The 14,903-nt window shown below is 41.7% G+C and overlaps 4 protein-coding genes and 1 long non-coding RNA gene across 6 annotated transcripts; 2 read left to right on the forward strand and 3 right to left on the reverse strand.

Annotated features, from left to right (window-relative positions):
- Positions 1-12: 12 nt before the first annotated feature.
- Positions 13-1,788, reverse strand: LOC149269211 (alpha-1,3-mannosyl-glycoprotein 4-beta-N-acetylglucosaminyltransferase A-like). Of its 2 annotated transcripts, none has more exons than XM_089467488.1 (2): positions 1,664-1,788; positions 13-1,244 (listed from the first exon to the last, which is right to left on the reverse strand). In XM_089467488.1, exon 2 carries the CDS (start codon positions 1,208-1,210, stop codon positions 257-259), a length of 954 nt encoding a protein of 317 aa, XP_089323614.1. In that variant the 5' UTR covers positions 1,211-1,244; positions 1,664-1,788; the 3' UTR covers positions 13-256. The 2 variants fall into 2 exon arrangements, with proteins under 2 accessions (XP_089323614.1, XP_089323615.1); XM_089467489.1 differs by having other exon boundaries at positions 13-1,247; positions 1,664-1,673.
- A 37-nt stretch (positions 1,789-1,825) lies between these two features.
- Positions 1,826-6,953, forward strand: LOC149269212 (lysosomal alpha-mannosidase-like). Its single transcript, XM_089467478.1, has 7 exons — positions 1,826-1,873; positions 2,900-3,221; positions 3,298-3,668; positions 3,735-4,205; positions 4,267-4,877; positions 4,934-5,178; positions 5,720-6,953. Exons 2-7 carry the CDS (start codon positions 3,147-3,149, stop codon positions 6,917-6,919), a joined length of 2,973 nt encoding a protein of 990 aa, XP_089323604.1. The 5' UTR covers positions 1,826-1,873; positions 2,900-3,146; the 3' UTR covers positions 6,920-6,953.
- Positions 6,954-7,088: 135 nt separating this feature from the next.
- Positions 7,089-7,893, reverse strand: LOC149269213 (uncharacterized). The gene is made up of 2 exons (XR_016269820.1): positions 7,755-7,893; positions 7,089-7,699 (listed from the first exon to the last, which is right to left on the reverse strand). It is a non-coding gene; the product is annotated as an uncharacterized LOC149269213 (long non-coding RNA).
- On the forward strand, positions 7,834-14,830 carry CycA (cyclin A). Its single transcript, XM_089467486.1, has 7 exons — positions 7,834-8,653; positions 9,451-9,662; positions 9,728-10,019; positions 13,046-13,269; positions 13,333-13,537; positions 13,610-13,857; positions 13,935-14,830. Exons 1-7 carry the CDS (start codon positions 8,423-8,425, stop codon positions 14,098-14,100), a joined length of 1,578 nt encoding a protein of 525 aa, XP_089323612.1. The 5' UTR covers positions 7,834-8,422; the 3' UTR covers positions 14,101-14,830.
- Positions 10,680-12,247, reverse strand: LOC149269214 (RIB43A-like with coiled-coils protein 2). Its single transcript, XM_089467487.1, has 2 exons — positions 11,949-12,247; positions 10,680-11,893 (listed from the first exon to the last, which is right to left on the reverse strand). The coding sequence occupies exons 1-2, from the start codon at positions 12,072-12,074 to the stop codon at positions 10,874-10,876; spliced, it is 1,146 nt and encodes a 381-aa protein (XP_089323613.1). The 5' UTR covers positions 12,075-12,247; the 3' UTR covers positions 10,680-10,873.
- Positions 14,831-14,903: the final 73 nt, after the last annotated feature.

Raw genomic sequence — 14,903 nt, forward strand, 5'->3', positions numbered from 1 at the left:
AAAAAGCATTGGTGCAATTTCTAAAATTATATTCAAGAATTTTTAAAATAACAGTTGTTATTATAATGCTTTCAAATGCAATGAAACGATTATTTGTATATGAATAATTTGATATCGGATAATAATAGAAATTTCCCAAAAAGTAATTAATCATTGCTCTTAGAGTTCTCAAGTTCACGCATTCAGTTTAGATCCTAAGAAAGAAACGTATTAACTGACTCTCCGTTCGATAGAAAGAGAGAGACAAATCGATTCGCTAAGTTTTTGAGCTCGACAAGCGCAGTTTTTCGCTGAGTGTCATGTTGCCGAATCGCTGGAATAGGGGGATATCAAAGGTCTGCCAATATGTGCTCATCTGTAACAGGCATTCCTCTGCACCTTTGTGGCACAGTGTGCTCGTTATGAAGTTCTCAATCAATCTGAGCCACAATATATCTTTGTAGAAGACATGCAGATAGGTTATCAAATAGGGTAGCTCCTCGCCCTTGAACAGTTTGCCGGCGAATTCATTTGGGAAAAAGTCCAAAAGAAACCATGTTGGCTGAAATGGATTGTTCAACGCCATTCGTACTAATGCAAATTTTCGCATATGGCGAACAAAGTTCGGTTTGGTCAGAACAGCATCCGTCAGCTGGACATAGAACTGGCCTTTGGCGTGGGCATAGGTCATGAGGTAGGCAAGGTCTACATTCTGTTTGCTCAACTTCGACAGGTCCTCTTGTAAAAACGGATAATAGTAGCTCTCCTCTGGTACTACGATGTCAATGAGTCCGCTCTTCAGATGCTCTGCGAAATTCTCCTCGATTTGCTGGACTATGCGCTCGACGATCGTCTCGTCTTCTTCTCCTATGTACACCACGATGAGCGTATCCCTCTGATCTTCAGCGCTCATGTTCTCAATCAGATTGTAGAGTGTCGCACGCAGATGGGAATCGGTTTCCTCGTCCAGAGTGGGCACGCCCAGTACAATGCTCACGTCGGTGCGTCCTTGACTGCTTAGGTAGGCAGGCGACAGGGGTTTCGCACCGTATAACAGATGTGGTGGGAACTGAAAGACCACAGTGAACAGGCTAGTCTCTTCCTCATCTGGTGTGGTTGTCACATGGGAAAACGGATTGTTTTCGAGCTTTGAATACTGCACTTCTTGGTATAACTGGTACACGGCCAGCATTACCATGACACCAAGAAACATATTATAATAAAGTCCCATTTTAATGATATATTTTCCAATCCATTGGCGTTGTCTTCTTGTATATGAAAATAAATACCAAATAAATTATCAAAGCCTTTGCATACTTAATTCAAATAGGTTTTTAAAAATATTTTGTTAATTTTGATTCTTAATTATTTTTTTATTTTTGTTTTAGTATTTAGTATTTTATTTTTATTTTTGTTAATTATATTTTTAATACTAAACATTTGTTCCATTATTTTTGTATTAATTATTTCTAGTAATAATTTTCATCCGTCCAACTTTTTGTTATTGTTTTTTTTTTTCAGATTTTTGGTTAATACAATTTTTAACATTTTCTTTCTTAATTAATTTTGTATTTTTTAATGTACTGAATCGCAATTTTTGTTTAGTACTAATTTTAATTTTCATAACACGTTTATTAATATTATTTTATAGTACAAATAAAATCTCAGTTATCGCTCTTCTTACCTCTGCCTGTTTCAATGGCGAACTGATTTTTATAAAACACACCTCAAATCACGGAAAAATTACAAATCAATTTGACACAGGTTTAAGAACTTTATGTATGAATATTATCGATTTGGTCTAGTTATATGCATATAAATACATATATACACATTCATTAGAAGCAATGCAGTATTGCGGGTTGGGCTCTTATCGGATAGATTTATTTACCTGGTGCGAATTCATAAATATAGTAAAAACTTTGACACGCAATTATCAATTATGAATTGCCGCAATCATCAATTAAAATTCATTTAAATAATCTAGAGATTAATGGGTGTTATCACTATTTTTTAGATTCTTAAGTGTTTTCATAATTATTATAGCCACTTGGGATAACGGTATTACGCTATCATCGCAACGACGGACATTCACATAAATGCTATAGAGGAGTATATACTAGTAGATTAATAAACGACCCTCTAGTCAAATAGTTGCAATTGGCTATTTGATTTGCCCAGTGAATTGTGAATACACTTTATTGTGGTTGATATTAATATTAATAGAAATAATCATAAATAGTAGTAAGTAGTGAGCAATAAAAGAGTGAGTAACAGTTATTATGATGTAAGAGTAATATGTATTAGTAGCAAAAATAGTAGTAAAAATCGCAATTGTAGTAGTAAATAGTAAAAATAATAGTAGTACAATGGTAGTAAGTAGTAGAAAGTAATATGAACTAGTAGCAAAATTAGTAGTAAATAGTAAAAATAGTAGTAGTACAATGGTAGTAAGTAGTAGAAAGTAATATGAATTAGTAGCAAAAATAGTAGTAAATAGTAAATAGTAAATAGTAAATAGTAGTAGTACAATGGTGGCAAGTAGTGGAAAGTAAAAGTAGGAGTACTTATATTAATATTAGTAGTAATAAGAGCAAACAGAATAAAGAGTAGGAGTAGTCATAGTAATAGTAAGTAGCAAAAAGTAAAAGTAGTCGAAGCAAAGTAAGTAAAAGTAGTAGACAGTAGAATTATTAGTAGTAAGTAAAGTAGTAAAGTAGTAGTAAGTAGCAAACAGAATAAGGAGTAGGAGTAGTCATAGTAATAGTAAGTAGCAAAAAGTAAAAGTAGTCGAAGCAAAGTAAGTAAAAGTAGTAGACAGTAGAATTATTAGTAGTAAGTAAATACTTCCAATCATACATGAATATATATTAACCAATATTCATAAAGTCTCTAATGCTTAAGGCTTCCTAATTTATAGACGAACCCCAAATTGTATCCAAGCACAGTGAAGTGCGACTATTGAGCGAGCTTATCAGCTACTTGGAATACCCACTTGGCCCTACTCGTATATATGTATGTACATAATACCCCTGCGAATCGTACAAGTAGTTAATCCGTAACTGTTATCTTCACTTTTATGGTTGGTGAGCGCTTATAAAAGCTGTTGCTCTTTCGGGCTGAGCTTCAGTTCTCAATTGGATTCGTTTGTGGAATAGTCGAGTGCAATGCGTTTCGTGGCTCTTCTAGCAGCTGTGCTAGTGATTAGCTCAAGTCCGGCGGAGGCAAAGTGTGGCTATGAGGTACAGTGTGTGACTCACATAAGCAACTGCTACATACATATATCTATGGGGCATATCCATATTCTGTGCTCCACAGGCCTGTCCAGCGACTAAGGCGAATATGATTAATGTGCACTTGGTGCCGCACTCTCACGACGATGTCGGCTGGCTAAAGACTGTGGATCAGTATTATTACGGATCGAGGAACAATATACAGCATGCAGGTGTACAGTATATACTCGATTCGGTGATCGTGGAACTCCACAAGAATCCCGACAGACGTTTCATCCAGGTGGAGACGGCCTTCTTCTGGAAGTGGTGGGAGGAGCAAAGTGATTTTGTGCGGCAATTGGTTAAACTGTTGGTGAATGAAGGCCGCTTGGAGTTCACTGGAGGCGCGTGGAGCATGAATGATGAGGCTGCGGTGCACTATCAGAGTGTTATAGATCAATTCTCATTGGGTCTAAAGTGAGGCTGAATAGAGATCTCAACTAAGTGAATAGAGCTTACTCTCTCTCTCTCTCTGTCTTTTAGGCTGCTCAATGATACCTTCGGCTCGTGCGCTCGTCCTCGCATTGGCTGGCAAATCGATCCCTTTGGCCACTCCCGTGAGATGGCCTCGATCTTCGCCCAGATGGGCTACAATGGCGAGTTCTTTGCCCGCATGGATCATGTGGAGAAGAGCAAGAGATTGGATGATGTGGCCATGGAAATGATTTGGCAATCGAGTGAATCGCTGAGTGATTCGGATATCTTTACCGGACTGCTCTACCGCCATTACTCGGCACCGCCTGGCTTCTGCTTCGATCTGCTCTGCAGCGATGAGCCGATCATTGACAGCAAGAGCTACGATAACAATGTCAAGGCCCGGGTTGATGACTTCATCAGCTACGTGAAGAAGATGTCAAACTCGTTCCGGGCTACGCACATTATGGTGCCCATGGGCGATGACTTTCAGTACGAGGACGCAGAAATCAATTTCAAGAACATGGACAAGCTTATCAAGTATGAACTAATACTAGTCTCGATTATGGAGTATCATAATCTAAAATCGATTTATTTACAGATATGTGAATGCCCGTCAAGTGGAGGGCTCAAAGGTGAATGTTTTCTACTCGACACCGTCATGCTACCTCTATGAGCTGCACCGCATGCAGCTGACTTGGCCAGAGAAGAAGCTGGATTTCTTTCCCTACTCGAGCGACGTGCACTCCTATTGGACGGGCTACTTCACCTCTCGCCCCACCCAGAAGCGCTTCGAGCGGGATGGCAATCATTTGCTGCAGACGGTCAAACAGCTCAGCGCCTTTGCCAAGCTGATAAGCGAAGAGCAAACGGAGGATTTGGATGAGCTGCGTCAGGTGATGGGCATCATGCAGCATCACGATGCCATCACCGGCACCGAGAAGCAGGCAGTGGCCCGCGACTATGATCGCCTGCTCACCGATGCCATGGTGGATGCCCAGGATAATGCTCGGGCTGCCCTTCGAGTGCTCACGAATCTGAGCACCGGGCAGTTCGACAGCTGCTTGGAGCTGAACATCAGCGTCTGTGCCTTTACCAGAGAGAATGCCAACAATGTGGTTGTAACCCTCTTCAATCCACTCGCCCATCCCTCGACCCAGTTCGTCCGTGTGCCTGTCAAGCAGCAGCAATACCTGGTCACAGATGAGAGGGGTATGTGGAGGCATCTACTTACTTGAATTACTTTTCCTAAATATTCTCTTAAATAGGTCGCGCTGTACCCTCGGAGCTGGTGCCGGTGCCCTGGCAAGTGCTCTCCATACAGCACCGCCCGAACGACACCCAACATGAGCTGGTATTCAAGGCAACTGTGGATAAGCTTGCCAACTACTACATACGTGTGATGCCCAGTCCCAAGGCTCTTCAGCGTTTCGAGAGGGTGCACTCCATACGGCATGATAGGAACAGAATTGAGCCTAAAGATGAGACGGATGAGCTTGTTGTGCAGAATTCGGTAAGGGGCTGAAGGAGAAAGTGGGTGGATGAATGAGAGCAAGACGAAAGGCGAGGAAGAAATTGAATGAAGGAAATGAAATAAAGAATAGGATGGGTAAAGGAGAAAGCAAGAGGGAAAGGGAGAGAGAGTCAGAAAGAGGAGAAGAGGGGGCGAAACTGTGAGAAAGATATATAGTAAAGTATAGAAAGTAATAAAGAGAGAGAGAGAGAGAGAGAGAGAGGGAGAGAAAGAGAGAGAGAGAGAGGTAGAGATGGAATGAGTGAGGAAAAATAGCAAGGAGAATGAGCAACAGAGAGTGGTAAGGAGCTCAATGGAGAGCAAGTAAGAAACAGAATGAAAGAAAGGAAAAGAATGAGAGTGTGAGGAACAGAGAGTACAAATGAAAGAGAGAAATTGAAAATGATGAAATAATGGAGACGGCGAGTGAGTGATATTTAAAAATGCAATTATTATTATGCTCATAAACGGATAGATTAGACCATAGACTTACTATATAATATAACATATATTAATATATATGACTCTTGCCCACTTGCAGCAAATCAAGCTGACATTTGTCAAGAGCACTGGACACCTTAAAACGATCGACATGAATGGAGTCTCGGAGAACATAGAGCAGAACTTTGCGATATATAGAGGAGCGATGGGTAACAACGGCATCGCTCAAAATCGTTCGTCTGGCGCTTATATATTCAGACCCGACGGCGAGGTTACTGTCCTCTCCGATAAGATCGCCTACACGGTGTACGATGGTGCTCAGGTGAAGGAGGTGCATCAGCATGTAAACGAGTGGATCTCTCAAGTGATTCGCCTCTATGAAGGCGTCAATCGTGTGGAGTTCGAATGGTTAGTTGGACCGATTCCAATTGACGATGACATTGGCAAAGAGATTGTGACGCGCTTCAAGAGCGGCCTCGTCTCGAATGGTGTCTTCTTCACCGATTCCAATGGACGCGAGATGATTAAGCGAGAGCTAAATAAGCGGGAGTACTTTACCCCGAATGTGACCGAGTCGGTTAGTGGGAATTATTATCCAGTAACAGCTCGCATTGCGTTGGAGGATAGTCAGAAGCGTCTCGCTCTGCTCAACGATCGGGCTCAAGGCGGCTCCAGCTTGGCGAATGGGCAGCTGGAGTTGATGCTCCACCGACGACTGCTCAGAGACGATGCCTTCGGTGTGGGCGAGGCGCTGAATGAGACACAATTCGGAACGGGTTTGATTGCGCGGGGCAAAGTTTACCTCACCCTAAATGAGGCTGAGAGCAAGCCCACTGTGGCTGAGCGCTTGGCTCAACAGGAAATCCATTTGCCCTTCTGGAAGTTCTTCAGTAGCTCAAACACAGCCAGTGTTGTGAAACCCCTGAGCATACCCGATTTCACGGACTTCCCCCAGTCGGTGAACCTGCTCACCCTGGAGCCCTATTCCACAAGCGAATTCCTGGTCCGCTTCGAGAACTTCATGGATCACAATGAGGGTCACACAGTAAGCTTTAATATTCGTCATATCTTCGATGCGCTGAATGGAAAGGGTATACGCGAAACAACTTTGGATGGCAATATGGATCTAGCTGATATGAAGAGATTCAAATTCCAGCACGATGGCTCTAAGCCAAATACAGTGGAGTATTATACTTCCACATATGAACCACTGCGGGCCACTGCAGATAGTGATGCCTCCAGATTCAGCGTCACCTTGAGTCCCATGCAAATTCGCACATTTATCATCAATTGGCAATAGACTTCGATTGGAATAAATAGAAATGTAAAGAAAATCTACTTTCACTACTTAATTCTATATAGGTTTAGGAAATTGATTAAATGCAGTGTTCTTCCGTCTTACATATACATGCATATGTATGTATGAGTCTCTGTTCGTTTTTAAACCTTACACTTTTAGCGCCTGCAACAAACCAAAGAGGGTGGCAGATGTTTTTCTTTTGCACAGCCGGGAGTCCATAGGCGGCTGGACATCTAATAATTTGTGCGTGTGTGCGTTTGTGACCAGAAGTTGATACCATTTTGCTACCTGATTTAAGGTCGCTCCCATTTCTTTTCGCAAAACAATATATAGTTACGCAAGACTAAAGATTTTCCGAGCCATTATCGTAGAAAATGAAAATGCATTGTTGGAAGATTACGAAAGAAATTTTGTTGTTTTAATTTGGTAAATTGGTATGGAATATATATGTATCGCCAACCTTATATTATAATTTCTACAATATTAAAATACACTTTTTTATCATTGCAATAATGTGTGTTCAAAAGTTGAAAACAATCAAAAGGCAATTTCAGAATTTAAAATCTAACGGCTGTTATTCATTGATCTGGCAGCACTCCCAAACCGCGGTCTCACTTCTTATTTCCAATAACAGCCTGAAGTCAGATTAATGCCATATATCGATACATAACGTATTATATTTACGATGAGTAGCAGAATTTGTATTAAAACAAATTAAACTAATGTAGATTCAATAATAAACAATATGACATGAATATTCCCAAAGCTCACAATATCGGCCTAAAATTATACAAACAATATATCGTTCAGATACATGTATCGATAGTTTACTTACTATCGAAAAGAACAGCGAATGGCTCAGCTCGTTTCTGTTTGACCGGGAAAAAATCAAATATCATTTGCTCTTTGGTCGTTCGTCCAGCATAATTTCGGGACTCGCACACGGTGACGGATCTAAGAAAAAAGCAGACTGTGCAAGCGTAAGATCAAATCAAGATTGATGTTAGCACGGGCTGAGTTTGTATGTAAATTAAATTCAAGTGCTGCGAAGACGCAACAATGTTGTAAAAATTAAAAGTCAACTGTATTATAATATATATCGTATGCGTCGTGAATGTTGAATGTAATTTGTGCTTCAAATTTTTATGATAAATTTTGCCTGTGTGTAAATGTGTTCGACTTTGAGCATTCGTACTAACGCATACATATGCGTTTATGCTAGTGTGAGTAAAAACCGAAACGCAAGCGACTCAACAAACGACGGCGTTTCGAAGCCGCCGACGCAGCAGCTGAGTTAAAGAAACGAAATTACACACATACTCACGCACACAGCTCTATACTTGCGTACATAAAATAAAGAGAAGCGCAGATAAAGCCACCATTTTTTAGTGACGAAGAAGAGAGCAAGGCGCACGCAAGTAGTCTGCGCCTTTGGATACAAATAGAGGCATCTAAATTAATTTTGTGCGTGCGGAAATAAGTTTGTAAACGTAATATCATAAAATGGCCAGTTTTCAAATACATCGCGACAACACTGAAAAGGAGAATCCCGGCATGCCGAGTCTAAAGGAAAAGTCATCAATGCTTAATGGAGCTGGTGTTGTTAAGCAGCCGCTAGCTGTAATTGGTGGCAAGGAGAAGGCTCTGGCACCGCGCGCCAATTTGGTTGTGCTGAATACCAACAATAACCATGGCAATGTGCAGCGCAGCAACCCCGTGCCCACTGGCAAAATGGTAAGGTTCCATCACAATTCACATCCTAATTTTGTTGTGTGCTGTTGGGTATTCCAGCGCAGCTGCCCCTTGCTCAACTTAGCTGGTGGTGGAACTACGATCAGTAGACAGAATGGTGGTGGGTTTTCCTGTCTGTCTGTCTGTCTGAGTCTGTTTCCTTGTTACTCTTCTGAATCACTCTTCCCTCTCACACACATTGTATTATAAAAGTTACATTTAACATTAATGTAAAAGTCAGCAGATTATGTTAAGTATATGCATATGCATGTGTTTGTTTTGCAAGGCTGCGATTGCGCGCCTAATCAGCAAAACTAACCTAGAAATGCATAGTCGAATTGCGAATCTTGCGCGCTTTTTTCGCATGACATCAGACAAAAGCAACAATACAAAAAAAAAAGGCTATTAAAGCAAACAGGCATACATACATTGAAATGCAATTACAGCACCTAAGCGAGCACACGCACACACAGAGAGAAGCACACTGCCTGTGTTTAAAAGGAAAAGAGAGTAAGAAAGAGAGATAGAGAGAAATACATGCAGAGAAGCCAGCAAAGGGCGCGCGCGCACACACACAAAACAAAAACAACACATAAAGCGAACGACGACTGCGCGGAGCAGCGCACGTAACAGGATTTTTCCCAGAGCAGACAGGGAATAAAGAATAATAGAGCGAGATAGCAATCTGAACTTTATGAGGCTTCCCCTTTCTAACACATTTAGCACTGCGGCACCATGTTGTAATTGCGTTACTTTTACATCACTTTTCTTCTATGTACTCAATTTTATTTCTTTCGCAGGGTTTTCGTGAAGTTGCCAAGGTAAAAGTAGATGAAAATGCTTGTTTTGGCGCCACCAAGAAGTCAAATGTTGTTGTACCCGTGGTGGAGCAATTCAAGTCGTTCTCCGTCTACGAGGACAACAGCCATACACAGGTGCAGTTGCAAATTGGGAGCACGGCCCTTTCCATTTCAGCCGACAAAGAGAATATTCAGGTTGTCGATCAAAAGCTGTAAGTGAAAAGTCAAATTTCGGATCAATTGAATATCTACAATTGACCATTCTCAATTTCTATAGCGAGCAAGTACGCAAGGAGTTTGCCATAAATCATGGCTACGATCTGGATGGCACCCCCATGTCCGTCACCGATGTGCAATCGCCCATGTCTGTGGACCGTTCCATGGCCGAGACTAGCATCATTAGCGCCGAGATATCTGACAACAGCCAGGCCGAGGGCATGGCTGATCTCAAAACCGATGCTGACATCTCGCTCTTGGAAAGTCCTGTCTTGCCGCGCAACGATCGTCAGCGCTTCTTCGAGGTGGTCCAATATCAACACGATATATTGGAGAATTTCCGCGAGAGCGAAGTAAGTACAAGACTTTAATTGAAATACAAAGTACCAATCACTTGGTAGATATGGAAAAGAGACATATTTAATATTAGATGTGCTTGATCCTGATACCCTGTAACGCAGTGTTTCCATTGTCCCACACTTTAGCTAAGTTGCTTTTCATTTAGCGCCTAGCAATCTACCTACAGCTAGCGTGCACACAGACACTCGCACATATATACATTCATGCATACAACATGCGCATTCTAACAGCCTGCTGCACCCTCGTGTCGTTGACGACGACGACGTTGTCTTCTCGCCTCGCTGCTTTTATTTTCTTTTCTTTTCTTTGCTTCGTGTGCCTGGTTCGCTCTTTGCCCGTTGATTAGTGACAGCAAACGGGGTTCTACATCAGCGACGTTCCTTTCAAGTGCGCTCACGTGCCATGTTTACCATCCCTAACATTGACTTGAACAATTTTCTAAGCATTTTGGCTTCAACTTTTATCGGTCTGGAATGTTCCCTTTTTTTGGGCGGTATTTTCTTGCTGGTATTTTATTCTCTCCTTTACTGTTTTTGGCTAGAATTTAACATGTTTTAGTTGACGTTTAACTATTATTTCCAATTCGTCTCACCTATTAACGTTTTTGCTCGAATTTAACATGTTATCTATCCAACTATTTGCAAACAAAACACTCAACTTTTAATTTAATCTTTATTAACCTTTTTTGAATTCCACTTCAATTTAAGTGTTATTCGCCCGATGCAAGTTGAACTCGCATGGAACTGCTCCTGCAGCAGAGCTTGAATGTGATGCAGCACAAGCGCAGGATCTGCTGCTGAAACAATTCCACACCCAATTCAGCTGCACGGCGAAGAGCACTAACAAATTAACGTGAGTTCTTGTTGAACTGGTCGTAGAACTCATCGGAGACCGCATTGCTGAGCTGCACCAACGCTTCCTTGCGCTGTTGATCCTGCTCAACGGCCAGTTTGGTATTGGCGCGCACTAACTCATCCAGCTGTTCCTTGTGCTTGCGATCCATTTCAATCTGCTTGAGCATAAGTGTACGATCCATGTTAATAGCATACTGCTCCCACTGTTTGTTCATCAGCTGAACCTCGGTCTTGCGCTGCAGCGTCTGGGTCAGCTGCTGCTCCTGCCCCTTGCGGAACTCTGCCAGTTCGTCCGGAGTCATGCCGCGGTACATGAATGCAATCTTTTTGTTTGGATTGAGACGCGACTGGGCCACATCCGGATTCTCGGTCAGCATATCGCTAGACAACATATTGTAGATCTCTGCCATGTCGTCCTCATATGTCTCGCGCTTGGCGCGCTCGCGATTGGCCTGCTTCTGCTTGGCCAGATTGATGTTGTACTGGCGTATTTTATGAGTGATCTGATGGCGCATATTATGGTCCGACTTGGCCATTTCCTCCAAGTGCTTGTCGCGACAATTCACACTCTCTATATAGACACTGTCGGCCTTGCGGCGCGCCTCTTCCGCCTGCTTGCGTTCCTTGACCTGCTGATCCAGCCAGGCGCGCTGTTGCTCACGCTGCCGCACCTGTCGCTCGCCCCTGTGCAGATCCTCACCATAGAAGATCTGGGCACTGGATACGCCAAGCATTATGTCATCATCGGCTATGCGAGCCGGCTTTGCTTTCTTGAGAAAGTTCGGGTCATTCAGATCATATTCGCGACGTTGGTCCAAACGCTGATAGCGACAGCGATAATAGTTGAGATCCGAGTCCACAATGCGTTTCTCCTTCTCTAGTTCCTTTTCCTTGGCTGTTATGAGACGCTTCTGTAGCTGCTCCTGCTCCTCGTAGCGCTTATCGCATTCAATCTGCATGCTCCTCTGCTTCTTCTTCTCCAATATCTGACGCTCCAAGGCATCCAGATCGAGCTAAGAGAAACGAAATGGCGAATGTAGGGTGCTCCTAATAATACCCTGTACTTACTCCAAATAGGCGTTGCCTGGCATTGAAGATGCGGCTCTTGCGCTCCTCCTCGTACTGCGCCCGCTTTTGCAGCTTGACCGCCTCGCTGAGGTCCTCCTTGGTGCACAGTGGCATTTTGAGAGTCATCTTGTCCCCGTTGTTTCTGAAACTTTACCGTAATGTAAAAAAAATATATATATACACCGAGTATTCCCTTTCAGTGTGAAAGTATATCACTTTCTGATGCTCAAACCGGTTTTGAAGCTTTGTTGAGTTCAGTTGAGTTTGTTTGCCCGGTTGCCGGGTCGTTCGTTTGTTACACTAGAAAACAAATCAATTCTTAATGCCTTGCAAACAACCCCAACAACTTGGTTTCCATATAAATGTTTACGGAATATATATAGTAGCTACTAAAATATATTCTATCTGCTTTATATAGTTGATTTACCATTATGTACTCTATCAGCTCTTATATGGTATATTACTATATACTATTATTTATTCCAGCTATGCTATTACGCCTATTTTATGCATTTACATTTCTCGAATTTTTTGCTCACTTAAAAATTTATATTACCACAACTACTCAAACCCAAATGAAACATTTCGCATATTTTATGCATTTACAATTTCTTCAATTTCCTGGCGCTGGCGTTGGCGCTTGGCGTGTCCCATAATCGTTAAATGGCCCATTAGGTAAACACCTAATATACATGGTGTTTCGTATTGCCGTCTTTTGGCTAAATCTCTGTGTGTTGGAGGGAGTGGCTTGTTCTTCAATTGAAATGTGGCTCACGTAGCACAAAATAGCCAATATACAAACATAAATTGGTAAATTCGATAGGTTACTAATATGGTTGAAAGAGGAGGGGCGGAGAGGGCGGTAACGAAGCCAAACGAGTTTAGTTTCCCAGACCGAAATGCTGAAGCATAAACTGACAAATTCGAAAACAATTTGTTTGCATAGCGCAAAGGGAGGGGTGGGGAGAGCATAAAGCAAACTGTTCAACGACGTGTTAAGATCAATATGTAATTAAATGTGTAAATTAATAAAGCTACGCAGAATATAGACACTTGCTGACAAGACTTAAGCTCAACTTGATGTTATTCTTTCACAGAAAAAACATCGTCCCAAGCCTCAGTATATGCGTCGCCAGACGGACATCAATCACTCGATGCGCACCATTCTGGTTGACTGGCTGGTTGAGGTAGCCGAAGAATACAAACTGGACACGGAGACACTGTACTTGTCTGTCTCATACTTGGATCGCTTCCTCAGCCAGATGTCGGTGAAGCGTGCCAAGCTGCAATTGGTGGGAACTGCAGCCATGTACATTGCCTCGTGAGTAATAAATATGAAATTCATGTATGCAGCTTATGGAGAATATTTGATTTCTGTCGACAGCAAATATGAGGAGATCTATCCACCAGATGTTGGCGAGTTTGTCTTTCTCACTGACGACAGTTATACCAAGGCTCAAGTGCTGCGCATGGAGAATGTGTTCCTTAAGATTCTCTCCTTCAACTTGTGCACGCCCACGCCGTACGTTTTTATCAACACCTATGCCGTGCTGTGCGATATGCCAGAGAAGCTGAAGTACATGACCTTGGTAGGTGTTCAATCAAACTTGTTCGATAGAGGAGCAATTAATTTAGCTCTTCTCTAACTCTCACACTTGTAGTACATTTGTGAGCTGTCGCTGCTGGAGGGAGAATCGTATATGCAATATTTGCCCTCACTCATTTCGGCTGCTTCGCTGGCATTTGCACGTCACATTCTGGGCTTGCCGATGTGGACGGCGCAGCTGGAGGAGATAACCACATACTCGTTGGACCAGATGAAGCATGTGATTGTGCCGCTGTGCAAGACTCATAAGACGGCCAAAGAGCTAAGCACGCAGGCCATACGGGAAAAGTACAATAGGGACAAGTGAGTTTAGCAATAATTAATGATGCCTAAAGAGAATCATCAATATAAACTCTCTTCTATTATCTATCTAACTGCAGATACAAGAAGGTGGCTTCTATTCAGCCCATTGAACTGAGCCAATCCGAAATGGATAAAATTGTACAGGATTATAAGGCGGCCAGCAAATGCGAGGCAGATAAACAGCAACAGATACAGTCGGGCAACGATACGAAATCTAAAGTCAATTTGTTTTATAAGTTTTAAGTTTGTTTTTTAAATTCAGCATCAAGCCATGATCAAATTGTATTGTAGTTTAGCTTTTTCAATGTAAACCCCCCTCCCTCTATTAGTAGTTTTATTCGTTGTAAATGTAAGTACAATCCATTAAGGTTTTAGTGCCACAGCTGATCGCTGACCCACAGGCGCACGCAACACAAAACGAGCACTGCCAACAACAACCACAACAAGAATAATAACAATAGCCACATAACTCCAATTCAACATCCAACATACACTGGCAGGCTACTGGACATTTGTATATGCTAACAGGCCATATATAAGAAAGAGGAGCTACAACCATAATTAGGATGAGCTAGTGCGATCCACGTTCAAAGCGTGCGCAGCAGCAAATCACAAACATGCACCATGTGGATTGTTTGAGGGATTTATAATGAGAGCGAGAGCGCCACAAGATGAATCGAATTAGAAATAAATGATGCAGCGTTTAAACACAATCCCTTAGGCTACTTACTTATACAATTTTTAAGTTATTGAGTTCATTATTTGTTCAATGTCGTATTTTTTATTTCTTATGTATTTATATATAACCAGATATGTATGTTTACAATATGTCTTTCAAACAAATCGGCCCCAAAACAACTACAACTAAACAATAACATAAAATATTTATTTTATGCTACACATATGCTAACTAAATAGGCTATAAATGTTCTGTGAACCCTGAAGCAAATATAACAAAAATATATAAATTTTACTTGAAATATTATTTTAAATTTTACCCAAACAAAATATATATATTCAATAAAATAGTTTATACATACATATTT

This window comes from Drosophila arizonae, chromosome 4, assembly GCF_054131065.1.
Source record: "Drosophila arizonae isolate 15081-1271.41 chromosome 4, UAZ_ARI_1.0, whole genome shotgun sequence".
Lineage (NCBI taxonomy): Eukaryota > Metazoa > Arthropoda > Insecta > Diptera > Drosophilidae > Drosophila > Drosophila arizonae.